The sequence below is a fragment of the Lichenostomus cassidix genome, chromosome Z (assembly GCF_008360975.1).
Source record: "Lichenostomus cassidix isolate B80296 chromosome Z, HeHo_3.0, whole genome shotgun sequence".
Classification (NCBI taxonomy): Eukaryota; Metazoa; Chordata; class Aves; order Passeriformes; family Meliphagidae; genus Lichenostomus; species Lichenostomus cassidix.
In genome coordinates this window covers 28,568,863-28,596,415 of record NC_139511.1, presented here as the reverse complement: position 1 = coordinate 28,596,415, position 27,553 = coordinate 28,568,863, and the positions used below count along the sequence as shown (strand labels likewise).

Genomic DNA, 27,553 nt, shown 5'->3' with positions numbered 1-27,553 from the left:
CCTCAGCTCTGCTAGAGAGAGACTGAGCAAACATTTCATCTTAAGAATGGAACTTTTATTCATTTTAGGATTTGACAGTTCATGAAGACACTCAGCCATCCAGTGTGATGTCAGAAGATGTTTCTACAGATTCTGAGATGAACTCAATATATACAAGACAGTGTTTCCAAGAAAAGTCCACAGAAGCAGAAAAGTATGAAAATGAAAAGGGTTTGTCAGATGTCTCGAAACAGGTTTTGGATTTCAAGACAGGGTAAGGTTATTTTGTTTAAATGGAGAGAAGAGATGGTTCAAAGCCATCAGTATCTCTAGCTATTACACCATTTTACATTCAACCCCAGCATTACAGGAAGGTTTTATATATAGAATGAGACTTTTAATCAAGACAATACTTCACTTCAACTAACAAAACTCCAAGAGCTTGAAAACATTAAATTTACATGCTCTTGGATGTTGATTTGATATTTAGACTGTAGGCCAAATTTTCAAATAAATACATTTTTCTATTTCACAGTCCCTGTGATTGTCTTCTCCATGTTGGTCTCCAGTGTGCATCCCAATGTGCTTGTATAAATCCTTGAGTACAGGGTCTGGTTTCCTGTTAAAATGTCTCTTAAAAAAAAGTCAACCACAAGTGTTCTGTAAACCTACTGGGTAGCTTTAAACATGATTAGACAAAGGCATTTTTAAAATGTATATATCATGTTAAAATGTCTCGTCTTACAGGTCTGATCTGGAAGTTGCAGTTTACCTTTGCTTACCTGTGTATAAGTTACAGGGGCTTTTGGTGGTGGTCACTGTTTTTTTTATTGGATCTTATTTCCTGTCAGTAATCTTGTTATTGCTCTGAGAGCTCTACTCAAATATGGCATATTGTCCCATGCCTTTGATTGTTCTTTTGTTTTTGTAGCGAATCTCATCCTCAGAAGGAAGAGGGGAAAACTGTTGGGTCATCAGGTCAGCGTCTGCGGAGTCGATTCCAGAAACCGAAGCCAAATTTAAGAACAGCAAGTAGTAGAAAAGAAATGCTGGATGTAAATAGTAAAGGTGCATCACAGAAAGATACCAACAAGGAAGAAAACTTGACACAGGGTGATAGTGAATGTAGCATCCTTCCTGACACAGATGTAAGGCTTTTTTCTTTCCTTTAGTTATATTTGAGCTTTTGGATTTGTGGAATGAAATACTAGTGTTTAAAAAAATACAAAGTTAATAACTTTTGAAACAATTCTTTCCAAAAGCTAAAATTTTCTACATGAAAACTTGTAGAAAGTTTCTACATGTGTACCTTTCACTTAATCATATGTGAGGAGAAAAAGATGACTGTATCTGTTGTTATGTGTCCAGACGTCTTTCTGACCCAAAGTCAGAAAGCGGCATTATAGAGTTGGCATTATAAAGAAGTGGCATTATAGAGTTGAAATTGCGTTAGAGTGGCATTATAGAGGTGGCATTATAAAGTGGCATTATAGAGTTGAAAGTGAAGAAAGAAAATGTATTAATAGGAGATGGCAAAGAAGAAATATAGATTTCAACCTGTTTTGTTTTAAAGTAAAAAATATGTATTTGTCCTGAAAAGACTAGGAAATTATTAATGAACAGCTACAGAGGAGTCTTGCAGGAAAAATTTCAGCGAGTGATAAGTACTGAACTTCACAGATATCACAATCTCTCCTTTTGGCTTATTAACATGACTTTTTCTGGTCGTTGTGTTTACATGTTTCAGAAACCGGAAAAATGTGATGTCTTAAACCCACTAGAATCCTTGGGAAAGGAGAAGCCACTTGGCTCTCAGGAAGTTCCTGACAGGCCAGGTTGTAAGTCCCCAAAAACATTTCCGAGATCAGAGGATGGTGAACTGGAGTTTTGCCCACCTGAAATTAACCAAGATGACATTTCAACTACTAATGCAGGGTAAGGGCTTAGCTACTTTTGATTCTTGACTCAAAACAATGAGTAACAATGTAAGTATTTCACAACTAATGGATTGCCAATGGATTGCCCAATGACAAAAGACAAGGAACAGAATTGTCTTTGTTTGCTCTGGCAAACATAGTCTAATGAAAATACTACACAAAATTTCCATTCTTACAGTTTCAACACCAGTGATACTAAAATTTCAGTAGCTTCTATCCTAAGCATGAAATTAATGATCATTCACTTTACAACTTTTTCATCACCTGAAAGACCAGATTCATTTAATGTAAGCATGGGAATAACTAGTTTGCTTATCAGAGAAACCATGCAAAAATTGCTTTGGTTTTATAGCAATAAGTAGTCAATTAATACCTTCAGTGAGTCAATTAATTCTGTTGCAGAAGTATTTGGAAGAATGGTGCTTTGAAATGTTTGCTGGAACAAATTGTCATTTGTTACTTAAACTCAGCAGAACTTTTAGTTTACAAGATTTCTCTTAAAAACTCCCTGTTTCTTACATGTAATACCAATGGACCTGTGTTTGTTTTTGTAATATGCTTTTGTATTAAGTTTTGGATTATTTTTTCTGTCTTAATTTGAATTGATAGCAAAAGCAGCACCCAGGAAGAAAGTAAACAAACACCTCTTCCACCTCTCCAGCTGGCACGGAACAAGAGGTACAAGCCAAACTTGGCAAGAGCTGTTGGAAAGAAGGAGTTACAAATATCAGAAAATGAGAGGAAGAAAAAGCCTGAAGCAGAGCGAAAAGATGAGTTTGACAATACTGTCATGGTAAGCGTTAACGAGAATAAGGCTTTGCCTTCGAAGGTGGTTCAAAGTGCCTGCTAAATTTTATGAAGTTAAAATTAAAACATTGAAGTTTCATTATGTGAAGCTAAGATGAAAAAAGCTAGATGAAAAAAGACTTGCAAACCCTGGTAAGCTGAGGTGCTGTAGGTATGAAATCAGTGAGGTCTACAACTTGAAGTATTAATTTTTTTTTACAAAGGATATGATTTTGATTGGATTGCAGGATAGAAAAAGAGTTATTCACATTTAATGTAAACTCTGGAACAAAAATGCATAAAAAAAAGCTTTTTTTGTTCATTTCATCTTTCCTGTTTGGATGAACGAGTGTGTTGAGCAATCTAGTACAATGTCTCAAGTGAAGGCAGAGGACAGCTATTGATAGGAAAAAAAGATTTTTAAAATTTGATAACCTTTAACTGGCTTCATCACTACAGTGCCTGATACTCTTCTACTTTGTACAAGTAACTGATACTGTGTATCCACACAGACGCTTTCCTAGGGACTGTAAAAGGTGTGGAAATCCTCAAAAGCCATTTACAGTGCGATGCATTCTCTGTAACCATTTTGTGGGTTGCACATGAATCGTGTCATGGATGTAGGGATATCTACATAGACTAGCCTTACATTTGGAATACAGCTTTGCAAGAGTGATTTATGTTGTGGAGTGGTTATAGCTGGTTATGTTAATGAGCCTGTGTAAAGTACTTGTGTTCTGCATTCATCTGTCCTCTCCCTTCAGTGCCACCGTTGGCTCACGCCTAGCTGAGATAGTTCCTTGTGGTTCAGCTTTGGCAGTTCTAGACCTGTGGCCTGTGAACCATGCACATGCATCTGCTCCATGCTGGTCAAATCTGTAGAACCAGAGCAGATCTGATGCTTCTCTTTAATAATAAAGCTGTCACAGACCTGAAGTGCTGAAAGATATGTTTGAGTAGCTTCTTTGTGGAACCAATGTGACAAATACAGATGTAAAGCTTATTAACGCCTTCTGGATCTGAGGTTGTTATTGTGGCTTGGATGTGTCTGTGCTGCCTTCTGGAGTGTCCAGTTTTCAAAGGTTTTCCATTTGCTGAAGTGTTTGGTTTCCACCATGCTTCATGTATTAGGGAATTGCTTGAATGCTAAATAGACAATTGTTTCCCATAATGCTTGGCTGCATACAGTATTTAAGAGCTTAACTCCAGGTATCCCAGGACTATGAAGACTTCTATTTCTTCTTGCATATAAATTGAATTATGATAATATGAGTCTTACCCTTATTCCAGTTGGGAAAATAGCACAATTTCTCTTTTTATATATAAATGTCTGTTTTAAAAACTTACATACTTCTATTTTTCTTCATGCTTGTAAATTAAAGGGTGAAAATGGAGCTGTATTGTGTCAAGCAGATCTATTGAGCAAACAGGAACAGCAAGAAGTGCCTCAGGTGTCCACTATTTCTGAAAACTTACTGTCTGAACAAAGCAGGTGAGGTTTTGAGTTTAGCAAAATTACATCTGAAAAGCTTTTGTCTGTGCATAATGAGACACTTTTGCAGATGTGTCAGGGTTTGATCCTGAATAAATGCTAGGCACCCCAACTCTCTCCTGCTGCAGACATGCAGGAGAGGGGAAAGAAAAAAACTGTAAAAACACACACCAATCTCATGAGTTAAATGAGATAGGACACTGGTAGGAGAACGCACGGAAGAAAGGGCAGACAGGCTCCAAACTTAAAGTTCCAAAGTGATTTAATTACTAACAGAGTCAGAGGATAAATGAGAGGTAAAAATAAGCTTTTCATACAGCATTTTGTTCACTCACCCCCTCCCTCTTAAGACAGCATTTTCTACTCACCCCCCCTCCCTCCTTCCAACCAACAGCTCGGGTAGGGAGGCAGGGTATGGGGTATTTTCTCAGTCCACACAGCAGGTCCATAAATCTATTCATCACCACAATTCTTCTACTACAAATACTCTTTATCTTTACTACAAATACTCTTTATCTTTATTTATACTACTTATCTCTCTCTCTCTCTCTCTAGACAGTTTCTCTGCTCTCACCCCCACCCTCTTAAGAAGCAGTCTCTCCGCTCACCCCGCCCTCCCTCCTTCTTAACCAGGAACATGGGTAGGGGGCAGGGTAGGGATTTGTTCTCTGGTCAGTCCATCAGGGAGAGGGGTTCTCCACTTAGCCATGGGGTCCCTCCCTCGAGAGACAGTCCTCTGGGAACTTCTTTGACGTGGGTCCAATCTCACGAGCAACATTCCTTCCGAATTCTGCTGCAACATGAGTCTCTTTGTCCATAAGGTGCTGTGCAGACTCTCCCGAGCCAAGGCCAGGCTGCTTCCATCCCAGGAGCAAGGAAAAGGCCTTTCTCTCCCTTGCAAGGCCTTTGCTGTTTTAACTCTTCAGATGAGACTCCCACTGGATCACAGCTTCCTCCAGGCATCCACGTGCTCCTCTGGTGTGGGCTGTGGGTGAATTTCTGCATCCTTGTGGACTCCATGGGCTGCAGGGGGACCTCCTGCTCCCCCCATGGCCTTCACCACAGCTAGCAGAGGGTTTTCAGCTCCAAAGCCTGGAGCACCTCCTCCCCCACCTTCTTCACTGACCTTGGTGTCTCCATGTTGTTCTCCCATCATGTATTTTTACCTCCTCCTCTAGCTGAAAAGAGGTGTATGCTTACATTGTTTTGATTTTTGTCTTAAATATGTTTTCACAGAGGCGTAACTAGCACCTCTAATTGGCCCAAACTTGTCCAGCAGCATGTCCATCACTCTCAGAGCCATCAGAGATTGGCTCTGCAGGACTTGATGAAAAAACTTCCAGAACTTGCACTCAGGACACACAGGAGCTGTCTTTGTGCCACTCCCCACCCCTCAGACACCTCCCCAGGCCCACCACAACAGCTTCTGAGGGGTTCAAATTTCTCCTAGATGCCAAAGATACCTTGCTGATGTTTTGGGCCAATCAAAACCACCACAAGATGTCGATTCTTCTGTTCCTTGTCTTTTGACTTTCCACAGTGTTTCATTTTAAGTGCCTACAGACAGCTTCTTCTAGTATTTTCAGAGCACATTTTTTTATCTGCACTCATTGTCATTGTTTATCTGGTACATACTTGATCTGTATGAGCTCACAGTTCTTCTTGACCAGGGTTTTTAATACTGGGTCTATATTTGCTTAAGTAGCGATCACATATGTGACATACATAGCATGTAAGTTTTGCAAAATGTCAGAGACTTGTCTTTCATTGATCCCACCCATGTGCTCTTCCTATGGATCATAAGATCTCAAGTATGTGTTAGACTGATGATACTTCAATGGTGGTATGGTTAGCAACACAACTTGTTTTTTTAATGTTTAAAATGCCTTGACAAAGACATTCTGTTACTCCTTCTCCAAAGTTAACCATAAATGAGAAATATATTTGAAAATATCATTTTATTGATTTTCAGCAAAGCGGTCTGTCAGTCTCTTGTATAAGTGTTGATTCAAAACTTAAGTGCAGAAGTGCTTTTTTTCCCCTCCCAGCCAATGTCAAGTGACATAATTTGTGTTTGTGTTTTTTCTGGTTTTGTTTTTGTTTGTTTGTTTGCCTTAAATTCACCAGTACTGAAAAATGTACCTCCCAAGAAGGCAATCTGGGTGCTCTGAAACCAGGACAATTCACGAGGACTGAGTCTCCAAAAACTAGACCAAACCTAGAAAGAACATATAGCCAAAAAGAATCTCCAGTAGTACAAACACTTGCTGCATCAGATGAAGAAGAAATGAATAAAAGAGAGAATCTTCCTGTGGCAGAAGAATCTAAAAACTCTGTCTCCTCAAAAGTGAGAATTCTGTTCATATATTTCTGACTATACTTTGTGATGCTTGGTTCCACACCAGATGTTTGACTAAATAAGCTATTGTAAATGCATTAATTAATTTTGGACTAGTAAGAATTGTTCAATATTTGCATGCTAATATGAGGTTTCCCAGAATTCTGTTAGTAACACATTGGTAAGACATCTGAAGACTCACTTGAACTTTAACATTTTGGTCATATTCATGATACTGCATGCTGTATTCCTGTTGCTGGGTTTCTTCTGAGCTCATTGGTGGCTGCTCATTAAGGACTATATTGATTATAGTATCTGTTTTTATTAGATAAATGCCTTCCTAGAGGAACAAGGAACAGTAATGGTGCCATAAGCTACTTGAAAGTTTTTAAATAAAATTTTGTCTCAGATCAACAACTTGATCATAATTTGCAGTACTTTATTTTACAGGTGATGTATTTTGTTCTAATATTGTTGGGTTTTTTTTCCTCAAATCAAAGGATGATATGGAGGTATTGTTGCTTGTGGGAAATTCAGCCGAGAATGACAATCTAGACATAAATTTGAGAAGCATGATGTCAGAAACGCTTTGTTTGTCTAAAAAATCACCAAACTGCTACAACAATGGAGAGCAAGAAGAATGTCTATCTACAGATGCTCTAGGAAGCATTCAGGATACCACAGAAAGGTAAAGTTACCTGTTGACAAGGTAAAAAACCTCTCGTTTTGGTTTCAGCTGGGGTAGGGTTTATTTCCTTCTTAATAGCTGGTACAGTGCTGCATTTTGGAGTCAGTATGAGAATAGCATTGATAATACATGACATTTTAGTTGTTGCTGAGCAGTGCTTACCCTGAGTTGAGGACTTCAGTGTCTTATGCTCTGCCAGTGGGCAGGTGCACAACCAGCTGGGAGGGAGCACAGCCAAGACAGCTGATCCGAACTGGCCAAAGGGATATTCCATACCATGGAACATTATACTCACTGTATAAACTGGAGGAAATTGGCCAGGGGCTGCTGAACACAGCCTGGGGATGGCTGGGCATCAGTCAGCAAGTAGTGGGCACTTTTGCATCTCTTGTTTCCCTTGGGTTTTATTCCTGTCTGTCTGTGTGTCTGCCTCTCCTTTTCATACCTTTATATTTTACTTTGTTTTGATTATTAAACTGTTCTTATCTAAACAGACAAGATTTACCTTTTCTTTCCAAATCTCCTCCTCCATGGGGTTTGGCGGCTGACTGCCTGCACAGCACTTAGTTGTCAGCTGGGGTTAAGCCACAACAGTACTTTAAAAACTTTGTTCATTTGTCCAGTTGTTTTCATGCAACACTTGCTTTTGGAAGCACAGCCTCTGAGCTGTGCTAGTTGTTATCTACTGTGTACTGTGAAAGTCACTAGGTGGCATTCTTAAGTAATATAAGAGTTTTTAAGAGGATTTTTTTCAAGGCTGTTTTCCTTTTCAGAAGATACTTCGTGGATGAAATAGAAGGAAGTAATCAGGGTTTAGCTGTCTAAATTTCTCAGTAATAAATTTTTGGGGTACAGTGCACCACAAACATGGATCAAAGAATGAGCAGTGCTATGTCCACTCCCTTATAATTGAGAAGTGGCAAGCAGACAGCAAGCTCATTTTATGTTTCTCCAAGATGTATTCTGTGTCTCCTCAATTTTTCTTTTCAGTAGGAGAACTTCCTCTAATGATGCTTTTTATGTATGAGCAGTATGAGCAGTATGAGGCAGATAGTGCCATTTATGTATGACAGCTATGAGTTACATTATAAGCTACCTTTTGCTCAGTCTTAACTAATACAGGGCCGATTCAAATCAATTTACTTATGCTGTTTTTTGAAATTATCTTCTGGTTCACATCTGTCTCTGAAACTCTGTTTAACATCTCTTCAATATATTAATTTGAAATCATGTGCCACTGTTTTTGTCCTAACAAGGCAAGGGCCTTACCTGGCAGTCTGCTTGGCTTCTGTGATGGTGAACTTTCACAGAGTCACGAAACGGCTGAGGGTGGAAGGTTCTGCTAGAAGTCTTCTGGTCCAATGCCGCGATTAAGCCACCTGGAGCTGGTTGCCCAGTACAGTGTCCAGACAGCTTTTGAATCTTGCCAAGGATGGAGACTCCACAGTCTCTCTGGGCAGCCTGTACCAGTGCTTGGTAACCCTCACAGTAAAACAGGATTTCCTGGTGTTCAGAAGGAACCTCCTGTCTTTCATTGTTTGCCCATTGTCTCCTGTCCTGTCACTGGGCACCCCTGGAAAGAGTCTGGCTCTGTCATGTGAGCAACCTCACCTTGGGCTTTTGTGTAACTCTTGAAGAGATTCCCCCCCCAGCCTTCTGTCCAGGTTGAACAGCTCCTGCTCCTTCAGCCTAGGAGAGATGCTTCTACCCCTTCACCATCTGTGTGAGCCTTTGATGGGCTGTCTCCAGTGTGCCCAGGTCTCTCCTACCAGGGAGCCCAGAACTGCTCAGTCCTCCAGGTGTGGCTCCATCAGTGCTGAATAAGGGACAAGGATCACCTCCCTCAGCCTGCTGGCAGCACTTCTTCTGCTGCAGCCCAGGACACCATCAGCTGCTTGTGCAGCCATAGCACCTTCCTGGTTCACGTTCAACTTGGAGACCACCAGGACAGCTGGGTTCTTTTCTGCAAAGCTGCTTTCCACCTGGGTGGCTTGCAGCATGTGCTGGTGCCTTGGTTGTTCCTGCCGCGGCGCAAGACTTTGCATCTCCCCTTGCTGAGCTTCCTGAGGTTCCTGTCAGCCCATGGATTGCTTCAGCCTCTCCAGGTCCCTCTGGAGGCCAGTACAACCTTTGATTGTCAGCAATTCCTTCCAGATCTGCCTAATCTGTCAACTTGCTGAGGTTACACCCTGCCCCATCACCTAGATCATTTATGAAGATACTGGGCAGGATTTGACACAGTATTCACCCACAGGGCACACTGTTGGTTACTGGTCTGCAACTGGACTTTCAGTCACTGATCGCAAACCTCAGAACCCAATGACTCAATTTTTAGTGCACTTTCAATCCATAGTTCATCAGCTCCCTTGTGAGCTTGTTAGAATAGGCAGCCTTAGTGTTACAAGCCTTTCTGGAGTAAAGGCAGACACTGTTTACTGCTCTCCCTTCATTTATTGAGCCTGTCATTTCATTGTAAAAGGTTGTGAAGTTTATTGACCATAACTTCCCCATTATGAGTCCATTCTGACTACTCCAAGTTAGATTATTTTTCATGTGTCTAGAAGTAGTTTCCTGGTTTACTTGTTCTGTCACTTTCCCAGGGACTGAGATGAGGCTTACTAGACTTTAGTCTTCTGGATTATTTTTTTCCCTTTTTTTCAAGTCATTAGTTTAGAAAGCTGAGATTTCTGTTTTACTGATTTGAATGTGTTTGAACAGATGTAAGAATTGTGTCCTTTTGGAAAGCAGTGAAACCTTGAGCACTGGAATTAGTGAATATAACGTTCCTATGGCCGCTTAATTTTGCGGACCTTCATTAGTATAGCAGACACTTCCTACTCTGACTAAATGCTTTCAAAAATTCTCCCTTCAAAATTTCCTTTCAAAAATTTTTCCCAAAGTAATCAGGAAGGTCCTGATTACTTTGGGAAAAAGTAATCTTTTTCTGCTGCTGAATTATCTTTTCTTCTGGTGGTTTTTTAAAATTGTTTTTTTACATGTAACCAACTAAGCAAATAGAAATTCAAAACACAAGTTCATTTCTAGCTAGAAGTATTAAATATCTGATAGTAAGCTAAACTTGTAGAGTGTATTTTATAGCTCTTCAGAAGTAAATGTTGAAACATATTTTTGTAGGTCCAGTGATAAATTAAGTTTTGGAGAAGAATGTGAACAGAGAGCAAGGAAATCCCACTGGAACCCAAGGTCAGACCTAATGAGAATTACTAGAAAAAGAGATTATCCTGAAGAAGGTGAAAACAGAGAAGAGGACAACAGTGAGAACAGAAATGAAGAGAGTTTGTTGTTATTAAAAACAGGTGTATCAGTGGTAAGTGCTGATAATGTATTTTGAGCCAATTATACCTCAATCCATTTGCCTAAGTTCTTAGAACCGTAGCTAGCACAGAAATCCAGTATATGGCTGGAAAGGGTTAATGTGATTATTAGATTTTTTTTTTTAATTCACTGTTGGAAATTTTGCTGAATAAGTGGACTTACAATCTAAAAACTGGAAATATTTAATATACACTGTTGTCCTAAATTCTGTGGTTTATACGGTCAGAAATCTGTATTTTAAGTGTGTAAGTATGAAATTTGTATTATAATACTGTAATAATTTGTATTATAATGTATAAATATTGGCATGTATTATAATAAATACATGCTAATACTTAGTTAATAATTAATTTAATGTTTGTTATTCATTGAACAGTGGAAAATAAGGCAGTTAACTGTCTTCAGATACTACCCAAAATCAGTATAAGTGTACTAAGAAATCAAAATGAGTGTGAACAAAGTTCACACCTTCTTCTGCTTAAATTTACTCAGTGGGTCTAACTTAACCCAGAGTAGTTCCTTCTCTGTCTGATGCTGTGATCACTGAGTCAGGTTTATCTGGTGTTTCCTATTTTCTGTATGAATGACTAAAATGTTCTAGTTAACATATTATTTTAGTCACGTATCCATAGCTGACAGAACTGTGGTTGCTGATGTTTCTCTGTGTGTCTGTTGAATAATATTTTAATGCTTTTGTATTAAGTATCATAGTTTTTTCTTCCTAGTTTGTTCCCAAGGCAGAAAAAAAATTCCTCCCTGCAAATTGTTCTTTAAATTAATAGGTAATTTTAGAAAATTATTCATCTTTCCAGCTTCCAAAGAGTTGTTGCTCTTGATAAATTGAGCATGGTCTTGGTCTATTAACTACCAGCAGCATGGGGACTTCAGGCATCATAGATAATACCAGTTAATGACACCTCTGCTATCCCATAATTAAAAGCAATGAGGAAGAATATCCTCAGTAATCAGAGATGACAGGTGGGCATGTTCTCAAGATCCTCAAACTGTGTTCTTTAAATGTTTTTGTCACCAAAACTGGTTATAAATGTTTGGCACTTAATATGGTAGTAATTATCTTCTCTGTATCTCCTTCAGCAAAACTCCAGTAACATAGTGGAAGCTGGATCCTTATCAGAATCTGCAAGAAAACACAATTTTACAGAGAATGTTGAAGAAACGTCTTGTAAGAGAATCAGGCAGGATATTGCACTCCAGTCTCCAGAGAGATCATCAGAGAGTGAGAGTCAAGTGGAACAAGGGGATGATTCTCAGCTTTCTGCTTCTCAGGAAAAACATACAGACAGTCTTACAAGGTAAAACAACTGTTTTGGTTTGTAAACTCAACTGATTGATAATTATTTGCCATAGTTCTGCAGTGTGTTATGTGTTCATGCAGTATGTCAGTGCTTGTCTGACTTAGCAGGTGCATGCAGATATCCTTATGTCTCTTACCCTGCCTGTATTCTCATAAAACGAACACAGCCAGCACTCTCACCAATCCATCCCATGGTTTCAACAGAAATTCCTAATTTTATACAGGAGGACTTTGAAGTACACATATTTGGGGCCATAGGGATTGTGGGATTAACCTAAAGAGAAACTTTGTGCTAGAAGTGTCCTCTGCTGCCATTTGCTTCCACTCCCCATCATTTTACCAAGGAGGATGTTTTGAGGGGAAGTTTGTAATCACTTTTGATACTTAAAGTGGTTGTACCCATGATTTTGAGGAAGGAAACAGGCAACTGTTTACTGAAGAGATTGCTGTCTGAGAAACCAAAGCAGATAAGTAGTTATCATCTAACAGTTTCAATTTGTGAACAATAGTCTGATCAACTAAAGTATCATAGTTTGGGACTTCTAATGTAAAAGCAACTGGAAGTCTTCCCATGACTTAAAAAGTATGTGACTTCCACATCCCTCAAAATTAAAATGATTTCATACTTTTCTAATCAAAGAATTCTGTAAGTTTAATTGTGAAGATTTCCATCATTCTGAAACTGCTTAATACACATTTACAATTAGTACTTTATGTACACATGAAGAAATTAAATTTCAGACTAAATGCTTATTTGTCACTATTAAGTTAAGAAGTAAATACTTTGCATTGTGGGTCACAATGATAACTTTTTTATTTAATTGAGTTTGTTTTGAATTGTGGTGTTCCTGGTTTTGGAATGTTTTATTGTTTTTGTTCTGTACTTTAGAAGGCAGTTCAGGAGATCATCAAAATTGACATCACTGCCAGAACATGTGTTGGAGCCAAGAGCTGCTATTTCTGCCTCTGAATGTGAGGCTGATTGCAGTGAGAAGGGGAGTCAAAGGCAAGAAGCTAAACTGAGTGTTACTAGAGGCAAAGGTTTGAAAACTACACAGAGAAGAAAAACTGGGAAGGAACCCAGAAGTTCAAAGATAACCTTTGTCACCCTCCGAGCTTCTCAAGAGGAGGATGATGAGGAGTTGGATGACTTTGCACTTGATGATGAAGATGAATGCTTTGCACCAGAGGAAGTAAACAAGGCTCCAGTGTTTGTTCCTATAGGTCTTCGATCTCCGAAACCAATTCCTGTGCAGATACAGGAAACCATGGAGGAGGTATTGTGTAGCTGGGTTCTGCATGTTATTTTGTTCTGATTGTTCAAAAAGATTTTATTCTAATTGTATTTCTGAGTGTTTGGGTTTTATCTGAGTTCAAGTTAAGAATGGTGTTGGGAGTAGCAGGGATGGTACTTGGCACATACACTTGGTTTTGAAGTTAATACCTCATCAGTGTAAACTTCAGTTATGTAATTATGTTTGCAAACTGTATTCAGGTCTGCAGGCTACTCACCGTTTTGTTTATTGGGATTGCATATATCCCCAGACTACCATGTTTATCCGTGTGTTTGGAGGCCCAAGATGGATCAAATGGAGCACTTCAATTTCATACTTGAATGTTAGGAAATGAGGGGATGAGGGAAATATTTCTGTATGCCATGTCCCCCTTGCCAAGAAATTTTTAACTGTCAGGTAGGCTGATGTGATTAGCCGCTAGACCCACACATCTGCTTGCTCACTCCCTTCTCCTGTGGGACAAGGACAAATTAGAAGGAGGGTCAGAAGATTTCTCTATTGATCTAAACACAGTTGCATACATGAAGGAAAAGTTGCATGTTAATAAAAGGTAAAATAAGGAATTTGTTTGCTACTTTGCATTGTCGGGTTACTTCCTGGAAAGCAGGGCCTCAGTCTGTGTAAGAGTAACTTTGGAAGACAAATGCCCTAACCACAAATGGCCTTCTCTTTCCCCTCCTCTCCCTGAGCTTTTATTGCTGAGTATGTCATCATATGATACAGAATTTCCCTTTGTTCAGCTTGGGTCAGATGTCCTAACTGTGTGCTCTCCTGACCTCGTGCTTAGCCCTGGCCTCCTTGCTGGGTAAAAGAGCAGGAAGAAAAGCTTTGACACTGGGCAGGAACAGCAAAAACATTGCTGTGTTACCAACACTGTTGTAATTTTAAAATCAAAACACAGCACTATGTGGGCTAGTATGAAGAAAATTAACTGCATCCCAGCCTCACTCAGTACAATCTTCACCCTTTTTTTCATGCCATTTCTGTCATGCCCAGGTCTTACACTATCCAGTACGTCCTTATTAGTCACCGCTTCTGTTCTTTGATGAACATATGGCTATCATTCCCTTGGTCTGTGCTCTGCCCCCTCACCTTAAAATGCCCATCAAATGGCCTTTTGAGTTGTTTAATCTATGCCTTGGGCTCCATGTATGACATGGTTGCTCAGGAGAGGTGGCATGCTGTGTTGAGTTTTGGATACTAAAGCCAGCTCAGGTCAGTGACAGCTGTACTTGCCTGGTTTCTTGTGAGGCCTGTTTTCTCTTGATTAATGTTCTTCTTACTGTAACATATGATTGAGATGACAGGTTAAAAAAGTTTAAATGGGTATCCATTAAAATGTCCAGCCATTGTTGCCTTGGTTCACGCAGTAGAATTAGGTGGTGTGGTGAATTCCACTCCTTCCTAGCCCAGGCTTCAGTGTGGATTCTCCACGGGATGCAGTCCATTCAAGGGTGTTCTTTCTCTCTCTGGCAGGGGCAGATCAATGGGCCACAGTCCCTGATGCTGTCAATGAGAGACCATCTACATATTTGTTAGTTTTTTCAAGTACTATACTTTTTTACTCTTTCATAGAGCATTTGTAGAGTTGGAAACTTAATGCCTGGAATGCAGGCCTATATTTCATGAGCACCCTTAAGCTGTATTAAACTTGATCCTGTAACATTCAAGACATGTAAGCAAGACATGTAATCAGGACATGTAATCAGGACATGGTGTAGCAAGACATAGTATTGTATCTACTTAGACCAATCACCAGAGGGGAAAGGACATACATTTTTTGGTGTCAGAACTGGGGAGGTTTGGGAATAGTGTACTCTGTTCAAATCCTTGGAAGGGATTGTGTTCAAAGGCTTAGACATTTTTCTTTTTTTCCCCCTATCATCACTACTTTGCATTCACTTCAGTGGTTTTTGCTTTCTAGTGCTTTTTTGCTTACTACTTTTGCTAGTCCTTTTCTCCCATTGAAATCCTGGTTTTTCTTGTCTCCTGAATTAATCACAGTGTTTCTCTAGGTGAAACAGCAGAATAATGTAAAGCTCAGTCAAAACACCAGGGGAACCTCTAAAATAATAATGGGCAGTGAGGATGCTGCATGGAAACTTTTGCTTAATCTTTGATTTCAAAGATGTGTAATATATATTATATGTAGTGATGTTTTAACAAGTGGCCTGGTTTAACACATAAGAGACATGAGTACTAGTGAGGGATATGGTCAGATACCTGAGGACTCGGCTGTTGTAAAATTGAAATAGGTCAGAAAAAAGCATCTGTAAAAGTGCAGGCCTTTGAGGGCAACCCAGATTAAGCAGTGCTTTATGTGAGAACTTCTCTGGAAATATTGTAAACTTTCTGTCAAATTTCAAGTCCTGATTTCTGAAAATATCAAATGTCTGAAGTTCTCAGTGAAAATACAGTGTTAAAGAATAGGAAAAAAAATAGGTAAAATGGTGAGTGGTTGTGTTTCTGTGTGTGGGTATGTCTATTCCCTATCTTGCTTTGGAAAAAAGGCTGAACTGTTTTTCCTTCCTGAAGACTTAAAAAGCAGAAAAAGTGAAAACTAACAAAACCCATTTGAGATTAACAGTCACCATAAAAAATCTCACCTGCATAAATTAGTTTGGTGGAGAAAAGAGTGACTAGAAACAAGGCCTCAGGATGTCTGATGCATCCGCTTAGCTGCAAGTACCACTACCTGTTCTGGCTCCTGTTCATACCACTGCTGCCTTCAGAAAACAGGATCTTTGGGAAGGACCCCTTTAGATGTTGAACATCTGTTAAACATATGAGGTTTGTAAAAATTTGCATTTGACAGATTTTCTTTTGCATCTGTTGCACTGAAATAATTTTAAAATTATTTTTACAGCTGGAAATATCTGTGAATATCCCAGATGCGCAGGTGGCTACTGATGCTGAAGGTCTTTTTCATGCATCTGTCCAACCAGTAGTACAGAGGGAAGAAAAAGTAAGCATCTCAACATCTGTAAGAATGTCTTTTGTTTGTTTTATTGTTCATACAAAGCTATTTCAACAGTCACTTGTTGCTATGTCTGCATGTAACTGTGTAGCTTATTAAACTGCTGCCTATCCCACACAGATATAAGAGGCATAGCTGTGGGAGAGCTATGTAAGTAAATATTGTTAGCCTTAAAACCAGAGTAACGTGTTGGTACAGAATTTAACTGTAAGCATTTAATTAAAATTATGGGGTCATTTTATATAGAACTGTGATACTGTTTTTCTTTGTATTTAAGGAAATGACCATACATGAAAATCCAGACGTGGACAAAGGTAGGATATGAAACAGTCTTGCTCATGTATTTCCTGTTAACTTGCTACCAATATATACATTTTCCCCTTTCTTAAAATATGTTTCCAAGAGGTGCCACCATCTTGGCTGACAGGCTCAGCTGTGTCCTGCAGTGGGTCAGTTGGAACTGGCTGTGTCCAGGGCAGCCCCCTGCTGCCAACACCTTGCCACCTGTATCCAGTACACCATTAAAGGCAGTCATGTTGCTGCTCAGTGTTTCTTAACAGTAGTTTGAATTTACTGAAAGAAAATGGCTGCTTGTCAACAAACATTCTGATTCATAAATATGGTCAATTTAAAAAATATGTACTTTACTGTATTGGTAGTAGTGTCAAATGCTTTTTGAGTATAGTTTAGTGGATTTCTGGTTGATATGCTTGTGACTTCTAATGTGTGTGAACAACTTCACAGGAGTGAATGATGGAAGCACTGAAGCTGCTATGACTTTACTTGCAATGGGTGATCCAAATTTCCAGTTACAAACAGGCACTGAAGGTATGATCTGATTTATGGGACAAAGCTTTGCTCTCATGCTTTCTGGGTCCATCTAAGGAGGATTGGAGCAGAAGCTGCAAAGCTCTTCCACATGATGCTGCATAGCAGGAATCAAGAATCTTTTATGTTTTTAGTCCTGTTGCATTGTAACACATAATGAGTCTAGCTAGTGCAAGTTGGCTGGAAAAAGGCAGGCACCCTACTGGATACTGCCAACTGCATTGCTGCCAGAAGGTTGTTTCTGTGACCTGTTTTAGGAAGGACATGTTTGAATTGATCTGGTCACATAAACTGGACAAAAGACAGGGATCAAGCTTAAATGACTGTAACTTTCAGTGATCTTTTCAGACCTCTAATGTGAAGCATAGCTTTTTCACCCTCAGTAGACTCAACCTGAAATTACCTGGATCTTTTTAATACATTTTGTTTAGCATTTATTACCTACTTTCATTGATGGAATGCTAGTTTTTGTGTTCTTACTGCCAAAAGCATTCTTTTAGGACTGTATTTTTCTGGGATTTGAATTTGTATCTTTAGAGAGGACAAACTTTGTTAAATGGGGCTTGAAGTTATATAGCTTTATATACATGCCAAACCTGAGTGTTTTAAATTATGTTTTCCCGTTCTGTTTGTTGTTAAAACCAGAACAGACACACATGTCACCTGCTCAAGATGAGTTGGACATGGCTAATAGCCTTGTAACTCAGACCTGCTCCAAAGAAAACAGGACTTCTAGTCAGTATTTGCTTGCTTCAGACACTTCTGTCAAGGAATTCCTGCCTTCTGAGGATGGAAACGTCAGTGTAGAGAATCAAATCACTGGCACAATAATAGGTGTAGAAGAATATTCGGAGAAGGATGCTGCTGATACAAGGTTAAATTACTACTTCATATTCTTTAGTGAGAGAGATCTTCTTACCCTACTTATTTTGCTGTGTTCCTTCTAGCATTTTCACTGATTTGCAAGCAGTCTTGCCTTAGTAAAGATTTCTCAGTTCATGTAATTTGGTATGCAATCTGCAAAAGCTCCTTTCGTCTCTTTCTTACAATTTTCACAAAGTGTTTCTCTGTAATTTTGGGGATATAGAACTAGTTTTTCTCTCATGAAATAAAGTTTACAGAGGAAGAGGGTGGGGAGGAAAAAAAAAAGCAAACTAAGTTGTACTGGATCACTGTTAATTACCAACCTCTTTTTCGCAAAGTTCTGTACAGCTGATCATACCAAGGCAAATTGCTTAAAGTGTCACTGCTGCTGTGGGGTGTAGATCAAAGATTTGGAGCAAAGGGATGGCAGGAAACCAGCTGATCTTCTATCAATATGGTTTTTAGTGATTTATCTTTTATAATTTTGTACTTGTGGATTACAAGATAGATTAATGGGACACTTTTCCAGAGAAACAGATGCTGGTGATCATGTATTATTTGAAAGACTATTTAACTTGTTGATTGCTTAAACAAACTATGAGGTTATACTCTTCTGAAAAATCATAATCCAAGATACTTAATTTTGCATCCAGTTTAACTACATTATTAAACCAGAACTTACTACCATGTGATCAGTATTAGATTTCTGATCTTCTCCTGTTATTTGAACATTTCAATTATTCTTTTTTTTTCTCTGTTTACATAGGGAATATATTAGTTGGCAGCATACCTGTCTGTTTCAATTCCCAGATGATTTTTATTTTTTTTATTCTGCCAAACAGTTTTCTGCCTCCTGTGCCAGTTGCAGCCTGCATTTCAGGTCTCCGTTGTCTGATCTACCGTGTATCTCGTATATCTTCTCTTCACTAGCTGTCAAAAATCAAGAACTCTTCATGGCATTTTTCCTTTTACTTGCAGTGATAGCTCTTTGCCTATGGTGAATAATATGAGACTGACAGGAGGAGGACACCTGGAGCCTGAGCCAGCCTCTGGAATATTGAGGTTCAATGAAAACATGAGGCAGGAATTACTTAACACAAATGTACTCATGGAACAATTAGAGCAAATTCAAATTGGTAAGCCTGTTTCTTATCTTAGGACTATGAAAATGGTTATTCAGATAGATGCACATCTATTAATGAAATTAAATTAAGCTGAAAGCCTTCAATATTTGTTCATGTTCACAGATGGTACACCACCATTGTAAAGCAGGTACCCATTTGTGATATAGTTTTACATATAAGTATGCCTTTCAGTATAAAATTAAATGGAATTTGAGTAGGAGTTTTTTTCTGCAGGTATTAAATTACCTGGAAAGCACTTGAATTACTGGACTGCCAATTACAGAAATACAGTCCATTACAGTGCACTTCATTTCTGTTATTACTTATTACTTACTGTTATTTCCTTCCATTAAAAGTAAAAAAGGAGATAGAAAGAACTGACTTGTGTTTTTAAAGCAGTTGCAAAAAAGGTAGTCTTCAAACTCTTAATTATCTTCATCTCACTGGTAAAATGCACAAGATATGAAAGGCAAGATGACATATGTGTGTGCCTTATATAAATAAGACCAAATATACATATGCACATTTATGTATATGTGTATACATAGTATACACTTATATGCATTCATATACTACTATATATATACTACTATACATTTATATACTAACATATATATACTACTAATATACATTTAGTAGAATGATGTAGTTTCTAAACATTGTACAGAATTTTAATATATACAAGCTTATATGTAAAAAATAGTATGAATATATATATATACCTGCAGACCAAAAAGACATTATTTTAATTTATATTCTTATAAAACTTAGATCCTACAACTCTGAGGGGTACTGCAGAAATGCAGAAGGTGGAACTAGAACCAGTCAGACCAGATGCTGATGATTCTTCAGTTCTTTATGACTTTGCAGCTGGAAGTATGGAACTTACCAAGCAAGTAGACAAAGCTGAGAGGTAGGAAGACTCATCAATTAATACTGACGTTTTTCCTACTATCTCTTAAAATACGCAGCTGAAGTTCAGGTGTAGTATGCAACTTTAATGGAAACAGTGCTCACAGACACTGTGTATGTTTATACAGATAGCCTACAGTTTAGGCTTTGGGTTTTTCTCCCTTGCATGTTGTAATACAGCTTTTGGTGGTAAGACATTAACTTACGTTTGCTATTTCAGAAGTTAGTAATTACCTTGCTGCTTAACTTCTTCCATGAAACTGCATGGAAATGTTAAGGAGTTGATCCATCTAGAAATGTTAATGAGTTTGTAAGCTGATTGGTTGTATTTTTAGTAGGAATGTCTCCATTTTTGGAGTTAGAGGCCTTTCCCTGAAATTCTTCTTGTAGACTTGTTCAAAGATTATGTATTCTGTTTAGTAGAATGATGTAGTTTTTAAACAGGTGCTTTGTTTCCCTGTAATTACATATGCTTTGTATTAAAAAAATTAAGCACCGAATTAAGCATGTGCACAGGATATCTTCACTTGGATTCAAATTAACTAGCTATATACCTTGCAGAACAGAAAAACAGAGAAGAGATGCTTGTGGATATTTAGGAGATTTAAGACCTCTAACCGCATCATCAAAACCTGAAAAATCACACCTTGGGCTAGAGGATTGTCCAAATCCAAGTTCTGTGGATGAACTTCCTGAGCAAAGTCCTTGTCCTCTTGAGCACAATATATGTACAATCAACTTTACTCAGGTAAGGAACTTAATTACAGTCCAGAAGTGTCCACTTTCTGAAGTTCTGTAAAGAAAGAGGTTTTCAGTGCAAATGTACTGACCTGTTCTAAAGACCTGGTACTTCAGCTGGTAAATGAAACTTGGTTTTTTGCAGGGATATATCCAAATACTCTTTCAGACGCACTTAATGTTTGCAAACTCTGTGTAGAACATTCCATCAACAAGTGATATGCATTAGCAAAATTGTTTGGAATCTTTAAGGAGTCTTGATGGAAGAAGTTACCTAGGATTCATGTATCCATTCAGTGTGACTTCTTACTGTGATATTTGTTTAAATTAAAATGAAGTTAAAATATTACTGCTTGGAGGAGCATGTTCACTGTCACTTTCATTTGCTTTATTCAAAACAAACTGCATCCTTTGTTATGCTCTTTCTCTTTTTTTTTTTAAATCCAAGCTTTTAATGCGTATTATTATATGGCATGTATGTATTTTGCATATTTTTACATATATATATATATATATATATATAATGTAAATCATCATCCTGTATATTGTCATGGACAAACAATATGTCTTTCACATCTGTTTCTTTGCAGTAGTTTGTGTGTCCATGTTCCACTACAAATGAGAGTTACCTATTTCTTCGTGAGAGAAAGGTTCATTCTCAGTTCCCTCAGGTTTTCTGGTGCTGTCTGAGATCAATGAGGACGTAGTTATGGTGGAACAGCTGATGCATAGAAGATTGTTCCCCCAGTGCAGCAGGCTGATCTGTCAAGAGTAATTTCATATTAGAACAACATGCAAGAATGATGTGGCTCTTACAGGCTTGGCAGAGAGTATGAGAAAAGGCAACTTGCTGTAGATTATTCCTGGTTTGGCAAAGGAACAAATCATAGAACGGAAGGGATAGATGAGCTGCAGAGCTTTGTGTTTTTCTTTGGCGCTCAGTGGTTTGTTAAGGGTTGTAGAAATCTGCTTTCTTAGTGCCACTGAACAATTTATCATGTGAGTCATCTCTGACAGAGTTGTGCTGTAGGAAATATAAATTTATTTTGACAAACCATCAATACAGACAATGAGCTGAATATAAATTTTATATTTCCCCAGTGTTTCTTGTCCTTTTCAGGCTAATACTCTTCAGCCTAGAACAGGTAGAAGTGAAAAGTGACAAATGTAATAATGATGATGTGATTAGATTTTTTGGCTCTTCAGCATTTGACATGCTTTGTTTCTTCCTGTTTCCTAGAGTTATTTCCCAGATTTATTAAGTTGTTTTATTTCAACTGTGTTGTTTCTAGAATGAAGCTTGTGCTCAGGATGCTCAACAACACTGCATAAGCAGCACAGAAGAAACTTCAGGTATAATGTGCTAATATTCAGAGTTAGCAAAAGCCCACACTTGGGTATCTTGCAGTTAATAAAAGATTAATAAAAACCCTAAAATTTTCATTTAAAAAAATTAAAATTTTCATTTACATGATTCATAAATCTGTTTCATGAACACAAATAATGATCCACAGCACAGCTACATTCCCCTCCCTAGCCTCTTGTCATTACATTTCATTAACAGAAACTAGACTTTTTCTATGGCCCTTTATTGAGTTTAAATATCAGTAGAAGGGAAACTTGTTAACTTTTCTGTGCTGTGAGCTCCTGCTGCTTACCTTGTGGTAGGTATAGCAGTTTTAGAGCCCATTATGCACCTCTGACTCACCCGCCAAAAACCGAACATGACACAGAAACTGTGTAGTTTTCCACCAGCTTAGTGAGCTATAGTTGCTCATGAAGTTATCAAGTAAATGCTGTTGTCAGGGTTGTGCGAGTAGGAGGGCTCTGCTGTCCAAGTGTAGAGCAGGAGAGAAGAAGAGAAGTGTAAGAAAGACAATCAAACTTCCTTCTTTAGCTGTACTGAGTCAACAGGTTAATGCGTAACTGATCAGGTGTGATGAAAGTTATGAAGGCGATGGCTGCTTTTCCCTAGAACAAATGGAAACACAGTCGGTTTGGAACCACTGCTTGTCTAATGTATGGGATAGTGATGGTGAGAGAAGCACAGAATACTTACTTTACATGGAAACTGCAGCCCAAAGCTGTAACTCATGAGCTTGTGCAACAGATGCGGCTAATACTTCTTCTTAGACATCTGTTGCTGTCCTCTATTATTGCAAGAATCTTGGGATGAAGCATCTTAAATCATATTTCATTAGATGAAGAACCCAAGCAAGCTGAGGTTGAAATAACAGCTTTACATCATTGCGAGCAGTCTTAAATAATGGAGTACCATTGTTGTTTTCTATCCTTTGAAAACTTTACAAATATTCATTCCTTAAATTCTAACAGATGGCAATTGGCAGTTATCCGTTAATGTCTGTTTGATTAAATTATTCATATTTTTAAGCTATTGAATTCAAGATTGTGCTTCTCAGATCCTCTTCTGCCAATCTGCAGTGAGGGGAAAAATCCTGTGTTTACCTTCAAAACAGCAGACACGTGCCATTTAAAGAAGTAACTCTTAATACTTGAGAGATGGAATTAAAGACAGAGGGCCATTTGACCACCACAACACAAGTTGAATTAAACTGCAAATTGCTGTTTAATGCTAGAACACCCATTTAAAAATCTTCATTGTTACTAGGCATTTTTAATGGTAATCAGGATTCCACTGCAATGAATAGGTGCCAGGAGATGACAATGTGTGTCTCATCTAAGAAGACAGGAAACATATTGTCTCAAGAATATGCCCACTGCTTTTTTTCAATGGAGAAATGAGTGCCTAAAATTTCAGTACGCCATGTAGTTCTCTTCAGGGACATGAAGAGAACAATATGATTTCATATTTGATTAATAGTTTATTTCTTCATTTCCCTGAAAGAAATTATAGTAGTGAATGATGATCATCGATGTCCAGAGGAAGAACAGACATTCATTTTAACATTGGTGGAAATCCCAGCTGACTCCAAAGAGTTTGATGCATCTGTTATGCTGGAACAAACTTCAGAATCAGTACTACCAGCCCCAATCCTTACCAGCCCAATAAATGCAAGTGAAATAGCTGCGACTGAAGTGGACAGGTAAATGCTTTATTTTTTACCAAAGTGAAACACTTTTTGTATACCTTCATTGTTCTCTGAATGTGCAGTGCAGATTAGAACTTCTGAAAAGAAAAAATGCAAGAGGTAGTAATTTTGACAGACTGGTTAGAGAATTAAGAAAGCAAAAAGAGCTCTGATCAGATTTGAGGAAGATTTTATATGTGCTTTAAAGTTAGTGTTTTAGTTAGCTGGGATTTTGGTGTCACCTTAATTCTTATTTACCTTTTAGAGCAAGTCTTCCTTTTTAGTAGAAGTCATTTGTCCAGCCTGAGCCTTATTCTGCCACGGATACTCCTAGTGCAAAGCAATTGAAATGAAAGAATCTAAGTATTTTTACAGTACTTTAAGAGTTTTGTAGAGTAGCTGTTTATTAATTGCTCTTCCAGGTTTTTTATATAGATGGTCTTCTGGAGAAAGTGATAAATAGTAGGTACAAATTCTTATTCTTTTTGAGTTTGTGGTATGTTCAAAAGGCAGACACGATGAAAACACAAACTAATTAATTACTTGAAAGAATAATACCTGGTTTGTCTACAGCAATCTAAAAGGGTTTGAATTTGTTTTACAAGTAGAACCTCTCAAGGCAGTGTAACAAAACTGCTACATCAACATTGCAGTTGAACTAAATCTCTCAGTTTGGGAGAAAAAAAAATCAGAGGAAAAAGACATTCTGAAGGATGGAATTGTTGCAAAGTTGCAAAAAACTCAAAAGCCCTAATACTATACTAATAATAAAGTTCTTAGATCATAACTAGAGATGTGATGCAATTCCATGTAATTGTGGAGAATCTTACCTTGTGATATCAGACATAAATATAATTTCTTTATTGAAAGGATAGGTCTTTGAGTGAATGTTGGGTACACAGTGTAAGAATTCTACCTTCCGTGGAACTATTGATGATAAATAGAATTGCTGACAGGCAGAGTTAGAGTACATGTTCTGTTTCACTATTCCTGTACTGCTCTACCCTATTTGTCTAGTCTCTGCTGCTTCTCTGAATATCTTTTTATGTCTTTTGAGATAGTACTGTATGTGGAGCTTCAACTGTGCAGATAAATAATACCATATTTTCTTGGGCAATTGATAAGTTGCCATATCTGTACGTTGTATGAAAAGACCAAGTAGAGTTCAAATAAAACAGCTAAAGAAACTAGATTCAATTATGACTAGAAAAACTAACTCTGGATAGCACAACAAAATTGGTTGTAAATGGTGCATATGAAGTTAATATTGACATTAAGCAAGGAAGAGTATCACCATAGATTCATGTGTGATTTCCATACAGAAACCTTACACAGAGTAAATTTTGGCTTCTTGTACAGTCACAATAATGACTTTATATATAAACAGTATCGGATCCTTGACAACTACAGCTGGTGAAATTGCTGCACCTTTAAACATCCCTATGGAAACCGAACTACTAGAGAGTGCATCAGCAGACCCTGTTCCAAAGTTGCAGACAGCTCAAAAGCGGTCAGCTGCTGAGCTTGAAGAGAATGATTTTCCTCCTTCCAAGAAAACTCTGTCTACTGTTGCAGTGGAAGATAAATTGAAAACCACTTACGAGGTGAGATCATGATTGGGTGAGTTTTCGTGCATGGGGTAGATGCGTAACACATAATAGAGCATTTTAATTATGTTTCTTGTTTAATGGTGTAACTTGCTTAAATATGTACTGCCTATACAACTTAAAAGGAAAATCAACACCTACAGATTGCTCCTAATTTTGAAATCTACAACAGGTTTCGGGTGTCTGTTTATTTAGTATTAGGTTTTTTTGAGAATCTGTATGTTCTCAGGTTATTTTAATTAGACTTCCTAGTACGCAGACTGGTAATATGTCTTACTTGGTTCATTCTGCATCACCTTTTCGACAGTGATATTGCAGGAGGGGAAACTCTGGAGGTATATTGGATGACTGGCAGACTGTCTAGGTTCACTGAATGATGTTTTGAATCTGCATTGTGTCTGTTAGATGAAGAAGCCATTAGATAGATATGTTCCTATCAATTTTTAACATAGCAGGCACTGGTTTAAAAGAGCAAGCTGCCAGTGAAAACAAGCTACTATATTTCCGGCTTCCTTCTGTGCTTTTTTTACAATATGATCAAGCTTTTGACAGTGACTACCACTGATCTTTGTAAGTGGGCTAAGATTGTATGGTGTACCTTGGTGAAGGAATGGGTGGTAGCTCCCCACATGATTTGGAGAGCTTTTCTAGGAAGGGATGGATAACAGTCTTCTTCTGTCTTTGATCTCTTATCTCAACATCCTTGTCTTGAGTCATTTGTCATAAAAACACCTTGAAAAGCCTGCTCAGGAAATGAGTTAAGTGATGAATGATGCTGCACTGTCTTCTGTATCAGTTCTGCGCTTAGAACTGTACATGTGTGATATGAGTTTATCAACTTCATTGTCTCTTCTGTACTGAGAGCAACAAAGAAATAACTTCTTTTTTTTTTTCTTCTTTAATTACAGGGTTATTCAATTAAATCCACAGATGTGCCAGTGATAGCTTCTGGTAGGTACACTTAAACTTTTAAACCAAAGTATACTGAATGTAAATGCTTAATGCATCACAACTTAATACTGGTTGTCATGCTAAAAAGTCCTGTCCGAGGCCATCTAACATATAAGTAGAAACAAATTTTCCTAATACACTAATACCACCATTCTAACTATGTTATACCACCGTTCCATGTTTTCTGCTATAAATTACGTGTGCTGGATTACATAAATGGTTGCTAATTTAATAATGGTTCTAAAAGCATTGCTGTAGCTGGTTTATTTGTGAAATTTGAGAGGGTTTTTTGACTAAACATGTTATCTTAAACAAATATTTCCGCCTGTTAAAGAGCACTACTAATCAAAAGTATGATCTGGCATTTTAACCACACTGTGTCAAAGTAATTTATTTTGTTTTGCATTTCTGTTAAAAGATACGTAGTTGTTTGGAAGCTTAATCTGTTTTAAACAGAGTAAAAGCAGAACTGCTGACAATGCAATCTTCAGTGATCTGAGCTTGTGAAGGGGTTGGTGAACTACAATTTTTGCCCTGAAAAAGACTTTTAAGGGAAATTGTAGAAGCTTAAACAGCTAGATGACTAGACTAAGTTCTGTAGTGTGCTGTAAAGGATGAGAGGGGGAAGATTGTGCTGTAAAACTTAAAACCACACTTCTACCAGCTTTTCCTTATAATATCTGTATGATCTTAGAGGCTTTAAAAGAGGATCATGAACTTTTAATTCTTAGTGGTGACTTATAAAAATAAATAGACAAAAAAGACTGAACAAAAATTCACCCCGTCTGTTGTATTGGTGCAAGGTATCTTAATATCACATGCATTTTTTGGGCTCTTGGGTTATCACTGAAGTCTTTGACTCTCAACTCCTTTAACAGGGAATGCTTTTCCAAAAACAGAGTCTTCAACAAAGGAAAAAGTAATTACTTCTGTATTGGTGTCTGAGTCCATGTCACAACTGGCTGAGAGAAGCCAGCTTGAGACTTTGGAGAGTTTAGAGAAAGCACCACTTGAGAATCCAGTACCCAAAAAGGAAGAGGATGTTATGTCTAGATTAACCTCTAACAGAAAAGCAGAGATAAGTGGACAAGGAAAGCAGGAGAATGTGCATGAATCTGCACAGTTGGAACATTCTGGAAGCTCGGCATCATCTTCAAAAACTCCATTACTCAGGTATGCAATAATTGCAATCATGTTTTGTCAGCTTGTTCTGTAAAAAAAAAATCTTGTTTCTATGTTGACATTTTTATCAATACCATTATTTGGGACTCGCATGGCTAAGAGTTACTGTATCTATACTCTCGTGCAAATTAGAAAGGATCATACTGACTGCTCT

At 38.0% G+C, this 27,553-nt stretch overlaps 1 protein-coding gene across 2 annotated transcripts in view; it reads left to right on the top strand.

The window, feature by feature from the left end:
• The window catches only part of BDP1 (BDP1 general transcription factor IIIB subunit), a 57,047-nt gene that overhangs the window by 23,051 nt on the left and 6,443 nt on the right, over positions 1–27,553 (top strand). Inside the window, exons 19-40 of one of the 2 annotated variants that reach the window (XM_085042614.1) lie at positions 69–253; positions 911–1,127; positions 1,727–1,914; positions 2,526–2,709; positions 4,085–4,194; positions 6,322–6,541; positions 7,033–7,220; positions 10,356–10,548; positions 11,652–11,869; positions 12,761–13,148; positions 16,033–16,131; positions 16,421–16,457; positions 16,888–16,971; positions 17,617–17,845; positions 18,814–18,971; positions 19,731–19,872; positions 20,433–20,619; positions 21,902–21,962; positions 23,485–23,674; positions 25,047–25,263; positions 26,175–26,217; positions 27,096–27,390. In XM_085042614.1, coding sequence (XP_084898740.1) covers positions 69–253; positions 911–1,127; positions 1,727–1,914; positions 2,526–2,709; positions 4,085–4,194; positions 6,322–6,541; positions 7,033–7,220; positions 10,356–10,548; positions 11,652–11,869; positions 12,761–13,148; positions 16,033–16,131; positions 16,421–16,457; positions 16,888–16,971; positions 17,617–17,845; positions 18,814–18,971; positions 19,731–19,872; positions 20,433–20,619; positions 21,902–21,962; positions 23,485–23,674; positions 25,047–25,263; positions 26,175–26,217; positions 27,096–27,390 — 3,833 coding nt within the window. Of the gene's footprint in view, positions 1–68; positions 254–910; positions 1,128–1,726; positions 1,915–2,525; positions 2,710–4,084; positions 4,195–6,321; positions 6,542–7,032; positions 7,221–10,355; positions 10,549–11,651; positions 11,870–12,760; positions 13,149–16,032; positions 16,132–16,420; positions 16,458–16,887; positions 16,972–17,616; positions 17,846–18,813; positions 18,972–19,730; positions 19,873–20,432; positions 20,620–21,901; positions 21,963–23,484; positions 23,675–25,046; positions 25,264–26,174; positions 26,218–27,095; positions 27,529–27,553 lie in introns of those variants that run through there. The other variant, XM_085042613.1, reaches the window with a different exon arrangement.